Source organism: Odontesthes bonariensis, chromosome 2 (genome assembly GCF_027942865.1).
Source record: "Odontesthes bonariensis isolate fOdoBon6 chromosome 2, fOdoBon6.hap1, whole genome shotgun sequence".
In the NCBI taxonomy this organism is placed as follows: Eukaryota; Metazoa; Chordata; class Actinopteri; order Atheriniformes; family Atherinopsidae; genus Odontesthes; species Odontesthes bonariensis.
Genome location: NC_134507.1, coordinates 4,178,449 through 4,197,219, shown reverse-complemented (window position 1 = coordinate 4,197,219; position 18,771 = coordinate 4,178,449). Strand labels below are relative to the sequence as shown.

General features: G+C 44.1%; 1 protein-coding gene across 2 annotated transcripts in view; it reads left to right on the top strand.

The window, feature by feature from the left end:
* Positions 1-5,270: 5,270 nt before the first annotated feature.
* Positions 5,271-18,771, top strand: part of bcl11aa (BCL11 transcription factor A a) — a 48,707-nt gene continuing 35,206 nt past the window's right edge. The window contains exons 1-2 of one of the 2 annotated variants that reach the window (XM_075474544.1): positions 5,271-5,615; positions 9,423-9,872. In XM_075474544.1, the coding sequence (XP_075330659.1) occupies positions 5,561-5,615; positions 9,423-9,872 (505 nt within the window). In that variant the 5' untranslated portion in view covers positions 5,271-5,560. Of the gene's footprint in view, positions 5,616-9,419; positions 9,873-18,771 lie in introns of both variants that reach the window. The other variant, XM_075474538.1, reaches the window with a different exon arrangement.

Genomic DNA, 18,771 nt, shown 5'->3' with positions numbered 1-18,771 from the left:
TAATGTGCACATGAGGGGGTTGTGTCGTTCACTTTATGAGAAGACCCCTCGTTCCATTAGGATCTACACATCAATAATGCTCACATAATGAGGATAAGTCTGGTCACACTAAGTTGGATTGCTCCTTGTTTCTCTGACTTAGAGGCACCCGTCCATCAGTTCCACACATCAAAAAGAAGAAAGAAGGGGGTGAGAAGCGGGGAGGCATGTAGAGGGGGTGGGGGGGTGGGCAATAATTTGCTCTATAACCGTGTAATCCAGCCCGATTTCATCTAATACCACTGGGCCGACGCAGCGGCGTGTGCGCACATCCCCAGATGTGATAATGGCGCTTTGTGAAAAAGAAATATCCAGGCTGCTCTCGATATTGTACAGCTTTTTGGATAGAAAGGTGATGATGATGGTAGTGCATGTGTGTGTGTAGGGGGGGGGGGGGGGATTTGTGCTCGCACATCCATTGCCTGAAATTCCTCCACAAAAAAGCAAGGAACGAGAATTATGTAGGATTTCAACCTAATTCCCTGCGGAAATAAACACGCGAAAACCTGAACCAAAGCAAACAATACATCTTTGGATAGTATTATATATTCCAGCCCTGTATATTCGTTCCAGAGTCATTTTTGTCACTTAACCACAAAAATATTAATTAATATAAAACGTTATAGAAATAGAAAAAAAAGTGCCACTGAAAAAAGAGAACTGAACTTTTAAGGTGAACTTCAAAGCAATCGACGGTAAATTTACTGGGTCCATGTTGCATAAATCGCATGAAAGTAATATTAAGTTATTAAGTTTGGTTCAGGTGGGATCAGCGGTGTAAAAGCTCTGAAAATAATTTGAAACGTTGCTTTGTTTCTAAATATAGGCAACTCAATATGATGCCTGCGAAAATTATTTTGGATGTTGTGATTCTGTTGATTGCAAACTGAAGACCAGACTATTTAATGTGCCAAAACATAACTGCGAGGCAGAGTCTACCGCCTGCACAACGTGTCTGAGGTAGCTGTATATTTCTGACTTTGTGTCTAACGCCGGTAGTGTCAGTATGTGTGCGCCTTTACGCGCGGCTTTGGGGAATAATGACAAAAGCAACAAAAGCAGCGGTTGAGAGGGAGAAAAGAAGGTATGTAGAAGAACGTGGAATAAAGAGGGAGTAGTACACCCCCCCCCCACACACACACACACACACACGCACACACCACCCATTCATTTGCATATATTGAAATGTGCCCCCAGTGCCCCAATTTCCCCGGAGCTGTGGTGCGTGCAGCGGAAAGCGGGCATGCCACCGTCGCCGCTCCGATGCCCTGTAGCAGCGCCACTCCGGTTCCTCTCAAAACCTAAGTTCTCCCTCTCACCGTTTCATGAAGCATCATCAAAGTATTGCTCTGTCCATTCATTCTCTATGTATGCTCTTAATATGTGGGCTGATGAAGTTGGAGCCGCCTTAACAAGCGTATAAAAGTGCTGAACAGGAAGAAGTTTAAAGTTTAAGATGACAGCGTGGCCTACATATGGAGCAGAAAATATACTGCGGTATCACTTTTAACCTCCACGCGCACACATGAGCGCGGCCTGTGAATCTCTTCCTAAACGCGCCTTCAATATTTTTTCAGAATCAAATAAAGGATCAAACATGAGACGCCATGGCCATATAAGATATACAGCAGACATGCACGCACACAAACAAGCATGCACCCAGGAGCTGCTTCTGTCAGGCATACAGAGCGCTGCTGCACCTCAGCGGCAGTAAGTATGCAGCCTGACTGATTTATGACAGAACCGGGCGACGCGCTTCCATTTCCATACAGAGATTCCCTGCGCGCTCTCCGATTCCTAGCAGCTCTGCGAGCTTTGATCAATGTCCCGCCTTGACATGGAGTGTGTGTGTGTGTGTGTGTGTGTGTGAATGTGTGAATATGCCTGTGTTAAAGGAGGTGGAGGCGGGAGGAAGAGGAGGAGGGGGAGATGGGAAGAAGAGAAAAAGGAAAAAGCATTCTTTGTTGTCGACAGATGGAGAGGGGTGTAGGGAGAGGTCAAGGTTTGTGCTCTCGGATGTGCGAACTGAGGCTTTAAAAGCGAGGGCCCCTTTAAAATGTGGGCACCAGCGGGGTTGACTCAGACCGATTTGAGACCATGAGCTTTCCTCATATTCTGTCACAACTCAGAGTTTACAATACGTTTCTGCGCTAGTTTTTTGCGGAGGGGGGCTTAATCTTTTCATGATTTCAGAGAATACATACCAACCATGTAAAAGGTGATGTCGCACCTCCAAACATCACCCTGCGTCATCGGTTACCTCTGTAACTGGATCAGGTCTGTTGGATGCGGTGGCCGCGTGTCGCCATCCACACAGCAACAGGCCACCCAGTGCACTCGATGCCCCCTGAGAGAAGGCTGAAATCCCCTCATCCTCCTCTGTAGGAATATTAGTGAAAATGTCGTTTACATTTGATATTGAAATTGAGATTGAGGGGTAACATTCAACTCAGGAAAAAGCAGAATCTTCTCAGTCTCAAAAGTGACTAAACGAGGCGAACATAGGATATCACCACCAAACACATAACGCTCTCCCCGCGGCGTTTGCACCACTTTGTCAGCATCAAAGTGGTCCAAAGACGTGCTCAAGCGCTTCCTGTTCACTCCGTTTTAAAACATTTATGGTCCTATATCAACTTAAGTCCTGCCGTAAGTGGAGTTCTTAGTACAATTTTTTGCAGGTAAAAAATAAAGTATATCGCTTCTATGATAATAATAATAATAATAATAATAAAAATATTAATAATAACAATGCTAACAATAATGATAATAGGCTAGTTTATAGACAAAGAACGTGTTAAATTTCGTTTTTTTCTTTTCGCATTTGACTTTAAATTCATCAAATGAATAAAAGATTGCGAATATTCCAGTTCATGATTAACTTGGGCCAATCACTTTGCACACTTTTTTTGTTCAGTGTCACATTAGAAACCTTAAATCACACACATCTGCCCTGCAAGCCTTAAATCAGCCGGAACTTCCACACACGGTTCCAGCCGGAATAATCACCCCACACGGGGGATAATCGTCATGCACGCGCCACACGCGCGCGCGCACACACATACTCGAGCCCATACACCGGTCCCTCTGATAAGCCATGCGGCGAGTTGCAACCTGCAAACATATTTCACTCACTGGTCATGCATTTTTCCCCCTTGACGTTAAACCTCCTCCTCCTCCGGCTCCTCTCTCCCTCTCTTTAACTCATTCTCTCTGTCTCTCTCTCAGCACCCCTTTCTCCTCCTTTTTTTCTGCCTTGCCTCCCTCCTCCACCACCACCACCCCCTCTGTATTAAGTGCGCGTCCTCTTTGGTCAGTTCTCGAAGCTCCAGTACTCCGAGACACCCACCAGAGTCGACGCCGCCGCCGCCGCCGCTCCTTCGCGGGGCTACCTCACCAGAGTTTCCGCTGCTCGAGCTGCCGGTACCGTCGTCACACCGGGCGAATCTCTCCGTTCCTTGACTATCACTTCTTTCTTACTCGTCCTGTTCCGTTTGTGGCTCTCTCTCTTTCCGATTCGGGCCGTCCTCAGTTGATACGACATTTATAAACTGCTCGTGCTGCGTTGCGCCTTTACCGTTTAAAGCCCCGCGTCTTATATTACCAAACCCCCTTTATTACAACAGTGTTTACAGACTCTCCCCCCTCCTCTTCTTCTTTCTCTTCTTCCTCCTCCTTCTCCTCATCTCCACCCCCCAACGCGACCGCCAACACACCCTCCCCTGTACGGTATGCAACTCGAACCTGAGGCACATCTGAAAGTTATTACACGGGGCGCTTATGGGCCCGCTCGCACTCCCACGGTCTGCACGGGGATGCAGTCTGGATCTGAAGCACGGGAATACAGAAACAGATAGCCTAGATAAATGGATGGGAAGAGGGACGCGGGGTGGGTGGGGGGGACCCTATGGTGTTCTATCTCAATGCTTCCTCTTAAATATGCAGACACTCTCTCAGCAGTGAAGGCGTAGCCTACAGTAGAAAATACAGTAGCAATACCCCCAATATAAAAGGATTGAATTTGAGTTTGTGAGATGTGACCCAGACTTCAATATGAGCCACGAATTCGTCCATTTTCTTACAACAAAATAGGAAATAATCAAACAGTACCCTTTCCCGTGAGACAGAATAAACTCGTCGCCTTTGAGTAAGGTCCACTGAGTCCATTTTTTTCCTGCCAAGATGAACGTGTCTAACTCTTTCTGTAAAAGGTGTAAGTCATCGTTATAGAAATAATCCTGCATCATATCGCAGCTTATGATCAGAACTGATCGTTTCTTGTGAGGATGTGAATGCTTGGTGAGAGAACAATCTCCTCACATTTGGAATGTTGTGTTGTCTGCGGCCTGGATGTGATTATTATTTGTGAGCAGCGGTAACACAGCACACTTTGTCTGCGCTAAAGCCACCCAGGTTATAGCCTGTGTCTATATTTGTGTTGGTTGTTCAACCTGTCTATCCTGTTTGCTGCAGCCGAATAAGCCGTTCCTCGTCATTTTAACACTTGTTCATGTCTCGCCCCCTTTCTGCTTTTATGTGCGCGCGTTCTGACGAGTTTGTGGCCAGCTTTGCCCTCTCTTCTCGGACCAGAGAAGCGCCCACCATATAACACACGGCAGACTTTGTTCACACACACACACACACACACACACACACACACACACACACACACACACACACACACACACACACACACACACACACACACTCTCCTCCCCCGACATGTGTGCATGCAGGCAGCAGCGAGCTCCTGTCCGCGGCTTCACTTGCCCTGTTTTGCGTCCACCTTTCTTTCTCTCTGCATATTGCTTTCATTAGACATCTCTGCCTCTCTTCTCTCCGTCTCACTTGCGCGCTCTCTCTCTCACACACACGCACACACACTCCTCCCTCCCTCCAAGTGCCTCTTGTCCGGCCCCCCTGATCTCTGTGTCCATTGGCTTCCACCGGGTCTATTTCTCATGTCCAGCCCTCCTCACTCCCTCCTCCTCCCTCCCTCTCTCCTCCTTCTCCCCCTCTTTCTAATGACCGTGCATTGGTGTTGTTATTGCGCGTCCCGTCCGTCCCTCCTCCCACTCCCACTCCCACTCGGGTGCCTCGGCCCTGCCCATGTTTTTGTATGTCGGGTGTCCGTCCATCGCCTGACGTTCAAGTTCGCCGGGAACGTCACGTCCGTGCACTTGAACTTGCACAGCTAAGAGGGGGGTGAGGGGAGGGGGGTGGGGGGGGCTTTTGCCATTTTTTCCATCTCTCTCCCCTTCTCTCTCTCCATCCACCTCTCTCTCACTCTCTCTCTTTTTTCTCTGCTCTCCTTTCTCAAAAAAGCCATGACGGCGATCCCGCGATCCATCTTCGCCTCCGCGCTATCTTTATATTATTTCTAATTTATTTAAATTTTTTTTCTCCTCTTGTGGATGTCAAAGGCGTTGGATGAAGATAATTTTTGCCCCACCGGAGTCTCCTCTTTAACCCCGGCTCTCCCCGATGTGATCCGCGCTGAACACAGCAGCCGACAGCCACCATGTCTCGCCGCAAGCAAGGCAAACCCCAGCACTTAAGCAAACGGGATTTTTCGCGTAAGTAGACCTGAAAAAAAAAGATAGAAAGAATGTAATTTCTGGTTCCCTTTCAGTTCATTCAGCAAAGGGGGTAAAGGCAGCAAAGCAGGGGCTGGTGGTCACCGGACGCACCGCTGGGACCCGCGGTCAACTGGACTTCAACAGCTTGTTTTTTAAAGTCCGACACCTTCGTGCGCAAAAGCTGCTCGGAAATTCCCCCAAAGCATGAAAGAGAGAAAAAGTTTTGTGTTTGGGTCCGCATCCGTTACAACTTTTGGGCTACACGGCGTGAATGTGCATTCACAGGCTGCAAAATGCACTCGCTGTGGATCCGATGGTCGCTCCGGTCAGTGGAAGCGCGCAGATCGCGTCCTCTTCGCTGAGGTTCGTTGAGAAATCACCCCCGGGATATATCGCTGCCAGCAGAGCTGTCTTTATCATCTGCTGGCATTCTTCTATTTTTGGATTTTTATCAGAAAAAAAAACTTGGAGGTGGATTTTTGGATCGAGGGAGGGAATCTGGTGTCTGACTGCCTCCGTTTATCAGCAGCTGAGCAGGAACACAGATCGACTTAATTGTTACACACTTTTTTAAATTCTCATAGCTCCTGCTGGTGTGTAAAAGCTGTTGGTTAGTTAGATGAGAGGCTTTAGTTTTTAAACAGACAGCAGATCATCTGCAGAGGTAGAGACACAGACAACAGATTAAATTCGGTCTTTTGTAAATGATTTCCTCACAAAGTAAAACTTGGACGAAATAAACAAACAATCATCAAACAAGTTAAGATTCCGGGTCCTCATGTACAGCTAAGACATGTGAGTCAACTGACATGTGCAGATGCATTGAGAAAGTGACAGGACTAAAATGTTTAGTTGATTCAACAGAATCCAACTTTACGCATGACTTTCATTCATCAATAAATCTTTATTTGGACAGAAATATTGTCTTACAAAAAGGTGATATGTGACAAAAGAGTAAGTGCGTGTGTTTGGAAACTGCAGGACAACTACCAAAGTAGCGTCCATCACCGGACCATGTACCGCACTCTACGCCTCCTCACAGGGGCTTCCCGAGCGGCCGCAAACACGAAACAGGAAGATATTTGAGCATCTTTACGCATCGGTGCTTAATTATGTTTCGGTATGTTGACTGGATGTCGCCTGTGTTTGGTTTGGAGTGAGAGAACGACTGTGCGTGCATGTGTGTGTGTGTGCGTGTGCATGTGCTCCTTTTGGTGACAGCGCAGTCACCATGGCTTTCTTCAGTCGCTAGGAGGCAGAGCACGATCAGAAAATCCAGCTCTAAACTTGAACCTGATGAGTTTCACCACCACCCCTATCTACACGGGCTGCTATTTGGTGATCTGTTTAGAATAAAGGGAGACTGTACACGACATGGTGAAGGAACGAGGGGGGAGGAAACCACGGAGGGAGGGAACAACCCCCAGTCTCCCCGAATCTGCATCTACCATTCTTCTTCATCACCCCAAACCCACTTTCCCTCCTTTCGGACCTTCGTATTGTTACACAGGCTGCAGTCAGGATACAGAGCCCTGATATGAAGCCCGGGCCCTTCACCCTCTGAAATCCACACACCACTCACAGAATTACACTTTTTAAAATACATATACAGACAGTCACATTTGTCGCTAATAGAAGCAAACTCCTGTCCTTGATCGGTTCTTGTTTTTTGTGCACCTGCGTTTTCAGTTCCTATTTTTCAAACGTCTCTATATTTACAGGAGAAAAATTCCAGTGCTTTCTTTTTTTAAACAGCACAGTCAGAGTGAGTTTAAACAGTACCTTTTAACGAGAGTCAACAGGGTTTTTCAAAGTCACAGCTGGACGTTTCTCCAGATTAAAAAAAACACTCAGTAATTTCCGTATTTTGCCAAAATGGAAATATTTCTGTTCAAATAGTTTGTTTTCAAGGGCAGAGAGCCAGTTTTCCAACATTTGAATGTTTTAGTTTTATAACCTCTTTTCTACATTTATCAGAAATTGTAATAACATTTAGTACAATGTTATCTATTTGAAAAAAACAAAACATTCATACTTTTGTTTTAGTATTTTCACCATTCTTTCTTCAGGAAAGTGTTAGTGTAGTACATGTTGTAATGCCTGATTTTAGTGGACAGCTCTTCGTCCTCATTGCAGTTCTTACTGCATATTTGACATTACACACAATTGAGTGAATTAAGCTTGTCCCTAAATCTTATTTAGGTGTTTACCCTCCTGTCCTCATGCACCATTAAACCCTACCAAATCCTTTTCTATGCCCCAGATATCCACTCCTGAGTTCAAGTTCAGAGGTGAGGGGCTTATGCATCTTTTATTATTATTTTTTTTTTGTTCTATCCAGTGAATTCGGGACCTCGGGAACTCTTTTATGTAACTTGCATTGTATTGACCTGAAGTTTAATCAAAGAGGAGGAAGTTTGAAAGAGGATGATGAGGAGGAAGGGTGCGGGTGCATTTGGGAATGTGATGGGGCAGCGGCCATGGTGTTGGCGCATGAAGGGAATTCACTGTGTTATCTTCACGTCCCAGTTTGTGCACATATGTCGCACGGAATTGCGCCATTGAAATTTCCTTGAGGGGATGTAGTCCACATTCACACCCACATCTGTCTTGCTCTCTCTTTCTCTCTCTCGCACGTAGTCCCACACACATTCGGTTACACATGCATGCACAGGAGCTCTATCCCACCCCTGTTATCAGACAAAATCTGTACCAATCACCCAGACAGTGAAAATTAAAATCTATTTTTTGATTCTCAGTGGTCTTAAGTTCATTAAAATGTGAAATTGGTGGATGAGTAAAGAAGGTCATCACGCATTAGGCGGCTAGCACAGAGTCAGATTCTTCACCTTGGACTGGAAGATTTTCTTTAAAAGAGGGACAGTGAATTATGTCCTCCCGTTTTGCTCCCCTAATTCAGCCGACGACTCTCCCATCCTCTCCCTCCACTGCAGCCTGGAACCGACAAAAGACTTCTTAAAAAAATATTCAGGACTTAATCCTACCTGGAAAGGGTTAGAAATCAGGTTAAACATATCATTTTTGGGGTTATTTCATGCCGTACAAAAGACTGATATCTGAGAACTATAAGTCAGGTACATGTAATCAAGGCTGAGGAAAGAGTTCTCCTTCTCACAGACACACTCTATCTGTGCTGCCTGTCCTCCTCGTCCATGGCCCATGTATTGGACGTGTTTGTGACAGTTTTCCCCTGTGCTGATTACAGACTCAGAGACCGTGTACAAACAAGGACAGGCAAGCAAAACTCATGCACATATTTAGTTTTTTTTAATGCTGTGTTTAACCATCATTTTCCAAGCTTCCTCTGTCATTGGCTATGGAATTGTTATCTTTAGGCAATCTGATTGGAGCTTTGCTTCTATTCAGGATATTATTTCTCACTATTTATTTCCATGATGTGTGATCCAGATCATCTTGCATTGTAATCATTTTTCCTGCATTACATGAATTTCTATCATTACAAGGCACATTTCCCCAGCCCCTCATTGTGCATACCACATGTCAGGCATTTATTTAGCTTCGTCTCTCCGACTGATCCTCACTGTGAGAGCAGGAGAAAGGTTTTCTTCCCTGTCATCAATTCACTTGAAATAGTTGTATCAATAGGCTGAAATTACAGGAGAGAAAAAGGAAAATAGAAATGTTGACGTAAATGTTGCTTTTTTTGATGAGAGTCGGTCTCACCTTCCAATCTCCTCTTTTTTTTGCCCACTCTTCCTCTCCCCCCCCCCTCTTCGTCTCCCTATTCTTCCCTGCTTGCTCCCCTGTCTGCCTCCCCAGCAGCAGAGCCCCTCTCCTCGGCCGTTGTTTCGTTGGAGGAGCTGTCGGAGCGCTGCTTGGACCGTTCGGAGGAGAGCCGCAGTCTCAATGGGCACCACCCAGGCTCGACTGTGGGCCGGCTGGCCCGGCTGGGTCACAACGGTCACCCCTCTCTTGAGCAGGACCTCCTGACCTGCGGTCAGTGCCAGGCCACCTTCCCCCTGGCGGACATCTTGCTCTTTATTGAGCACAAAAGGAAGCGATGCCACGGGCCGCCCTGTCTTGCTGTGGGCAGAGGGTTGGACAAGCCCCCCTCTCCCTCCCCCGGTTTGGCCCTCACCCCCTCACCTGCTCTGGGCTCTCTGCGCAGCCGGAGGCCGGTCGAAGTGGGCGTCCAGGCTACGCTGGCTGAAGAAGATGATGACCGGTTCTCATCGCCCCGAGGGATTTGCCCCAAACAGGAGCCTCTCCCAGGTAAACAAGCAAACATGCATCACTTTTGTCCTGATATGATCACAGCTGCTCTGAGCTCAAACAGGAGCTGACAGCTTCACTACAGCAAAGAGTAGTAGATTGCCTCTTTTGAAAATACCTGCGGTTTCAGCTGTGTGTGAAAATGGCTGTAAATCTCGAGTAAATTCAAACAATAAATGAACCAGAAGTAGTTTAAGTGGTTTAAATAACTCCTGCAGCTTAAAAGCAGATCTTTGTGTCCCTTTCTAATCATTTTGGGTGGACAGATAGGCGTAGATGTATGTTTTTCTGCAACGTCAGGTTTAGTTTTCATATCACTCATGCACTGTGTCTTTGTTGTGGTACCACGAGCCAGCACAGTCTGCAGCAGAGCGCTCCACCAAGCCTCCAAACCGAACGGTGGGCTGCAGTTTTCCTGACAGGAAACTGCCAGTCTTGAATAAGGAAAAAAATCTGGTTGGTTGAGACTTGTCAGAAGTTTGATTGTTTGTCACATAAACTGCAGACAGGGGGACATCCCAGGTGGGAAAACCAAGACACCCACATGCTTTTATCTATGTGTGTGTGTGTGTGTGTGTTTTATCATCTATTACAGAGTGGAATGTGCGTGTTCGCATATGAGTGAGTTATCTATTAATCAGCTGGAGACTAAATAGTCGTCCTTCTGCTGATCTGGTGAATTCAGAACAGAGTGTGTTTTCCCAGTTTGCCCAGTTTATCCACAGTGAATGAATCCCATGGGCCAGCGGGTTGTCCTTGACTTTGAGGTACCACTGGTCAGTGTGTATGTTAGTTTGTATGTGTTTGTGTACAGATGGGAAATTGCTGGGGGAACAGTATGTTTGCATGTGACTTTCAGTCCTGGGAGTATGTGTAGCTTTTTTCTGGGGTTGAGTGTGTTCTTGTGTCTGTGTGCCTCCATCTCATGTGGTCCTGGCAGTTGTGTCCTTCCCTCGGTGTGGCTCTCCCACCGCCACATCTTACCCGACTCAAAAGGTTCCAGCTCTCCATTACTTCCATTCTTTCCCTCATTTAGTTCACCTCCACACAGAAGCTAATATGTAAAACATTCTAGTTTTAAGCCAGTTTCCCCCCCACCCCCCCACCTCCCCACCCCCCAGTGCTAGAATCAAATGAGAAGTGAGCAGAGTTGTAGTTTTGCTCAGAGATGGAAAGTAATTTATTTAAGCGTTTTAACACCACTAATTATTTGTTGCAGCTCTGTTTTTTCTTCGTCGAACATTTTAATTAGCAGTAGTTTTTAGTGGCAGGCTGCCTGTACTAAATTAGCCATTACAGAAAGAAAAAGGGAAAGAGATGAAAGACACAATCAGAATACACCTTACACCTTGAAGACAGGTCAGGAATCCGAAACGCTACCGTTTATTCTCCACGTGTTTGAGGAAATGAGCACAATATGCTGCGTAAGACGATCAAAATGTGCAGTTACAGGAGGAGGATTTGTAGAAGATGATTGTCAATTAATGATATGTTTGACCTCTGACCTTTGTCTCTACGGCATCAGAAACACGAGAGTGTGTGCGCTTCTCTCTTTAGCCTGCGTCTCCGTAGTGTTTGTGCTTTTCAACACACCCACTCCCACACACTCTCACACACTCTTGCAGACACTCACCAGCTAAACTGGGTTATTAGAGCGATTTACATCATAATACAGGCGTCTGGTTGCTTCAATAGCGTTGTGTGTGGGAACGTCTTGGTAGGAACAGCTGTACACTCAGACAGAAAGAGAAAACAGGACACCAGCGTTATATATCTTGTCTGATGTTGATGTCAAGCTGAACAACAGACAGACCAAGCATTATTGTAGATTTGCTGCTTGGAATTTTTTTGGACTGAAAAGGAAAACCCCGTGATTAAAATGTTTAGTCCGTCTCATTTACATCTAATTTTCTTTTTTTCTTTTTTTTGTCTCTGCTGCTGGATGCACACCAGGACACACACCACCTCACATGCTAAATTTACGCAACACATCCATTCTGATAGCTGATAATTAAAGCCAGTATTTTCCTCATTCACACACACACACACACACACACACACACACACACACACACACACACACACACACACTCAAGCTTTCATCTTAATTGACCCCAAACTGACAGAAGACAGAAAAAAAATAATCTGCTGCTTTCATCCACGATTGTAGCCATCCAAAAACATTCCTAGTGTCAAAAAAAAAGAAAAAAAAAGAGACAAGGCGAGTAATGCATGTGTGTTTCTTATTTGAAAATGCTGGCTTGGCATTCTGCTTTGTCTCAGAGGTTTTCCTTGCAATATATAAGATCTATCTTCACTGAAAACAGCTTCAGAAAAGGCTCGTGTTACACAAATGAATCGCAGCTTCAGAAAAGCTATGTTCTTTTCACATTGAGGACTGAATATTTTCACATTTAATTCTGTTGACTGGCCTTAAATCTAGATTTGAATCTAGATTTCCTACCAGGTTTTAGCTGCCTAATTTTGATCAAAAATTTAAAAAAAAGACAGACATTTTTAAAAAAAAAATGTGGTTCCTTTAAAAAAGAAAAAAAAAACAAGAACATCATTTCTAATTTCATGTTGCAGGAGTTTGTAGTTCCTCACCTACATTTATGTGCCTTTTTATTGTGCACATGGTAAAATATGTATCTGCATCTCTGGTCAGAGCGTTGCTGCGACTGCTGCGCGGCTCTGAGAAACACAAAGACTTGTGGCAAAACGCTGCTATTTACATATCAAACAGCTCCGACTGTGGAGAGCCCAGTCATTACCTGCGTGGGTGTGTGTGTGTGTGTGTGTGTGTGTGTGTGTGTGTTGGCAGAACACTGCAAAGGGAAAATGTTGATCAGTGATGCAGAAAGACAACGTACCTGTCCATTCAACCCACACACACACGCACGCACGCACCCCCCCACACACACCTTAGTACTCTCTCGCTCGTCCATTTATTCTATTAATCCCTGACTGAGATGAAAATATTCTGATTATAATCCCCGAGGTGCCCCTCACTCAGAAACAGCATCGCTAATGTCTCGAAAGAGAGAGAGAGAGAGTATGTGGAGGGGAGGAGGGTGGGCGTGTGTGTATGTGTGTGTGTGTGTGAACGGTCATGTCTTGTTCTATTTCTCTCCCCTTTTTGCCCAAAAGTGGTTATTAATGAAAAAATTCTTGGCTTGAAAATTGACATTTAGAAGGAATTCTTGGGTGGATTATTTCTGCAGTAAATACGGTTTCTGCTGTCCAGTTTCCAAATTGATTTCTCATAATTAAAATCAATCCCCCCCACACACACACACACACACACACCCACACCCACAACCACACACACAGAAAATCTGTCATAATACGTGTGTTATCGAGCTACAGTACCAAGAATCGCTCCTCTTACTTACCAGTTTTTCAGTGAGAAATATTGGCTGATAAGATATCAATATTAGCTCATTAACACAGATATTATCGCTGCTAGAGCCTGATGATAAATCAGAAAGTTTCAGGAATACTAATTCATCAGCCACATTCCAATTTTTATCCAGTCCGTTATTCTGCTCAGCCCACTGAAGAATCATCCTGGCTTGACGCCGCACAACATGAGTATTGTTAGTCTATGATCCACTGATTAGCAATTAGCTTATCATCACTGGCTAATGCTACCCACCTCGATACACATTAGTGCATTTTTAACACCCGTTCACTGTCTGGCTCGGTGTCAGATTGCTCTGCCTTCATCTCATGTCTGTCCTCTCCTTGTTATTCTTTTTTTTCTTTTTCTTGTTTGGCTCATGTGTCTTTTGCTCTCTCTGCTACATTAGCAGTCAATGCAAATTCAGGGCAGCCAATTGATACTGAATCAATTACAGTTTGTTTAGTGTGTGTGCATGTGTGTGTTTGTGTGTTTTTATGCTGTGTCACATCCCAGCAAGCCTACAAAGAGATTTCACACACTGGCTGCCATTACTAATCTATTGTTGCTCTCCCACTTTGTCTGTCTTTCTTTATCTCTCAGCATAAGATTTTATTTAGTGGACTTGAGTGCTGCATTGTGGCTGTGTCGGCATTCTAAATGAGCTCTCGAAAATGTAAACATGTTGGTGTGTATGGAAGGCAACAGCAGCAGGATAACACATGCATACAGCAGGCTACCGGGATCACTGGAAAAGCTAAAAAATCTGCTGCCATGGCCAACTGGCTGTATTGTGTTTTATATTTAGCACTCACACAGAGCCACACTCATACACACACACACACACACACACACACACATGCATAAAAACTGCATATTGACAGCATGTCCAGTCCAAATGGAGCCAAAAAAACCTGGAATTTGCCGCTGACAGTATGAAGGAGTAGTAATAAAACAACAGCAAGCCTGTTGATTTATCCTTTATTCTGTTTGGTAATCCTTCCAGCACACACAAGCAGCCATGCACACACAGACACACCCACAGTCTCTTACATAAGATAGTATGTAAGATTAAAGTAACATTAAAGTGCTAACTACTGTAAATCTCTTCCTGTGTCCTCGTATGAAAGGTTACTCTACTGATTTAACGTTACATATTTATGAATTAAAAGCTAACATCTAGTTCTAATCCTTGCTTGCTTTTAAAATAATATATATTACATGTAGATACATGCTCATAGTGCTGACTTTAAAGTTAGGATATTAGAAAAAATTACAATTAACAGTCACAATTGTAACAATGCACAATAAAAGCTGGCTTTTTTTTTTTAAAGCACATATCAGATTTGTAGTTTGTAGACTGTTGCATCTGAAAGATTCTTCAGACGTGAATGGTATATTCAAGGGTATTCTGAGACAAATACATGCACAGCAAGTGATGCGTATTGCTTGCGCCACAGCTTTGGCATAAAAAGAACAGGGCATGGACAGCAGTCCCCACCGCCATGACAAAGAGACAACAACAACATCAAAGAGTGCAAACAAAACAAAACGCATTCAAGGGAAAGACATCACTACGCCCATGCACTGTGATTGACAGCTCATCCTTGGGAAGTGCGGTGCAGACACACCACCACAGCGACAGCGGCCAGCGATGTAGACAGATGTGATGAAAACAAAAAGATCTCCCATATTATCGCAGCCGACTGGAAAACCATTCCAAACCGATGATGGGACACACTGAGACCTTTAAAAAAAAGCTGCGTTATTTCCCAAGTTTGCCGTATTTACAGCGGTGACAGAGCGCCGGGGACGTCAGTGACGTCAAGTGGGCTCGTGCACACACTCATGTGAAGGAGGATTGTTTATTGATCAAGCTCTTTGTGTTTATGCAAGCGATTCGACATCCACGCTACATTTACTTCTTCGTGGTGACAGGGAAAGCTGCTGTTTTTGGCTCACTTGCTGCGCGCTCTTGTGTGTGTGTGTGTTTATTCCCACACACACACACGGGGGTGCACATGTAACTCAGCTCTCTTATTATGTTGAAGGCAGTTGAAGGCCTGTTCATAAAACTGTTTATACACTACAAAGCTTATTTATATAGGCCACTGGATTACAGACTGGCTCTCTACACCACACACACACACACACACACACACACACACACACACACACGTCCACAAACGCACATGCACACTCTTGCATGCAGTATATTCCCATCTCAACGGCCAGATACAACTGTGTGCTCATTCATCAGTGCTTCCTGTCACACTTTATATGCCTGTCATTACTTTGTGTTTTAGTTTGGCACAAGTGGGGATAAAAGTGTGTGTGAGCAGCCAGCATGGATGCAGGACATGCCCCGTTAAAAAGTGCCAGAGCTGAGCTGACACCTTGTGTTGGTGTTTCTCTGTGTGTGTGTGTGTGTGTGTGTGTGTGTGTGCACATATATGAGGGAACTTTATTCTGGTTTCATGTTCCCCATTTGGCTCAACTATTACTACAACTGCACAAAGGCACCACATACATACAGGACGTGGTTACCTTATAGCTCTGTGTGTGTGTGTGTGTGTGTGTGTGTGTGTGTGTGTACTTTGATAAGTAGAGCGCACAGAGTGTGCTTACTGTGCATACACCAGTTTGTATGAGTGGGTCTAATCTTTCAGTTTGACATTGTGAGTATCACTCCTCATGCCTTCTTCTTCTGCTTAGCAAATTCTAAGCACCTGTAATGCCAAATAAAGTCCTCCTCAAAGCAAGAGAGCACATGTAAGTCCACAGTGCTTCTTTATAACAATTCACTGCAACAGTGGGAAACTCTTTCCCCGTCTCACTGCTGCATTCTGAGAGCACCAGGAAACAATTCAGGAGCTCAGTCATTTCTTTACAGCAGAGATGTTGGGAATCAGAGTTTTTAGCTTGTAAAAGCTCTATTCTGGCCAGACCAGAGCAATTCAAAAACATGATGTGGGCCCTTTTAAATGATTTTCTAAACCATTTAAAAAGCCTACTACCATTAGAGAAAATGATTGTGAAATTAATGTGCAATGAAATAGATGATAACTCTGTACTCAAAAAGATGTTGTTTACGGAACAACGTTTTCACTCTTTTCCAATAAAAACTGAAATAATGGATATATTCCAGTTTTTTTTTTACTTTTGTTTCTCTTATTTTCTTTTGCCTTGTGGGAATTATGGTTCAGACAATAGAAATATATTTGAATCTGTCATTTTATTAAGATTTTACAGGTTTATCCACACACAAATCTGAATATACATGCACAGGTGGATGCACATATACTTTCAATCTAAACATGTGCAATCTGTACATATTGGAAGATAATTATACATTAAGAAAAGACAAGTTGATTGACATGGCTGGAAATTTTTTTGGAATTTGTGTCTTGTGATGTCCCATACAATGGTTATTGTAATGTGACATCCCCGAAGAAGATGTTGAAGAACGCACAATTTAGCAATTCTTAAACGAGACACATAAAGCCGACACGCAGAAGGAACCCCCCCATCGCCACCAGCAGCAGCACTGACTTTTGCCGATAATTTGCGGAGGCTCATTTGAATTTTAAGCGCTACTTTAATCTTCAAAGCTCAAATAGCTTTATGAATATGCATGCAGTGGGCAGACTTTAGTTCATTACCTAGTTGTAAATTCTAATGACCATTAGGTCCTCACAGTAATTGCCAATTGTTTTGCATTTTTGATTGGCCTATTACCATGCGCATTCGTGGCGCACATCAGCCACGCTTGTCAGAGCTGGCATGTCAAGGGGAGTGTGTGTGTGTGTGTGTGTGTGTGTGTGTTTTCATGTCTGTGTGTGTACATATTTTTTTTTATTTGTGCCTTGGGTTAGAGATATGTTTGTGTGTGTGTGTGTGTGTGTGTGTGTAAACTGGCTGTGTTTTTTAGTCTAATATAAATTAAACTAGCATTTTTTTAATTGCGTGAAGACTGAGAGGCAAGAGGAAGATTGGACATATTTAATTTACATGATGTCTTGTCTGTTCCCTCATTACACTACTTGTTTCTAACCAACACACACACACACACACTTATAAAATATGCCCAATGAAACCATCTGGCTCTCTCCTGTATATGTCGGACTTGACATGGTAAAATGATTTCTCAATGCCCATCTCTCTTTCTTTTTCTCTGTCTCTGTCAGCCCACTCATTTTTTTGTGTCACCCCCTCTTTCTGTTTCTCCTTGAACAAACAGATGTCAGATACTTCTCGTTTATCCCTCTTCGTCCTTCCTCCACTCTATCTTCAGCTGCCATTTTAGAGACAGAGACAGTGATTTGTCTTCCTAATTGAGTTTCTCTGTAAACATTGATGAAAACTCTTTAAAAAAGAGACAAAGAAAATGAATTCCATTGTTGTTCCCTCAGCGGAAAAATGCATCTCTTTCTGTACGTGTCATGCGGTAGCGCACACACACACACACACACACACACACAGGCACCTGTGTGTAAGCACTCACTCACAGACACACTTTATTCCACCTGTGTACTCAAAAAGATACCCGTTGTGAAAGTGTTTTTCTTTTTTGTGAGAGGAAGACAAAAGGAAAAAGTCAATAAAATAAATCAATTTTCATTCCGTAATGAAGGCTGACAATTAAAAAAGTGAGAAGAAGAAACAAGAAAAACTAGAGCACAGGCGCTAAACTCTATGTTTTCCTCTTTGGTTCCTTTTGTTGCTTTTTTCTCTCCTTTCGCCCTCCCTTTTGAGCCCCTAATACATACACACACAAACACACACACACACACGCGCTGTCCTCTTCTTCCTTATGTCGTTCCAGTTTGTGAACAAGCGCTGTGAGCGAGATATGTGAACCTACATACCGATGAAAAGGAATTCTTAATTGCCAAGAAATGAGCACGGTTACAAACAGAGGTGTAATGGACGAGTGGAAGGTGTGTGTGTGTGTGTGTGTCTCTGTGTGTGTATTTCTAGGGGTTTTCTCCAGTGGGACTCGCAAGGCCTGTTTCCTGAGGTCTCTTTTAGCCCTCTTACAAATACTCACGCACACACACATACACACCTCTTGCTGCTGTTACACACTTCAAAGTTGTTAATATTCAGCTGGGAAACTGTATCCAGAACACAACTAAATTATTAAACGTACGAACTTTTTAGGCAGTAAGATGAACTGATGGGCCATATCTATGAGATGCTCTTCTCGTTCACATGTGTGTGTGTGTGCGAGCGTACACATGCCCTCTCCTTCTGCCTGGTGCTTGGTCTTTGGCCAAGGGCATGCATAATTAATCTCGTGCCCGCGATAATTTTCTTGATGTAATTGCCCTGGTAAGATATGATAATGGATCATTTACCCCCCTCCCTCAAAATGGACAAAGATGCTCCACAATGTACCTTTTAGGGCATGTTTGTTGGAGTGTGTGGGTGTGTGTTTGGCAGCCCACAAATATTTCAGGTATGGAAACTGAAAAAAAAGAACACTTCAAAAAA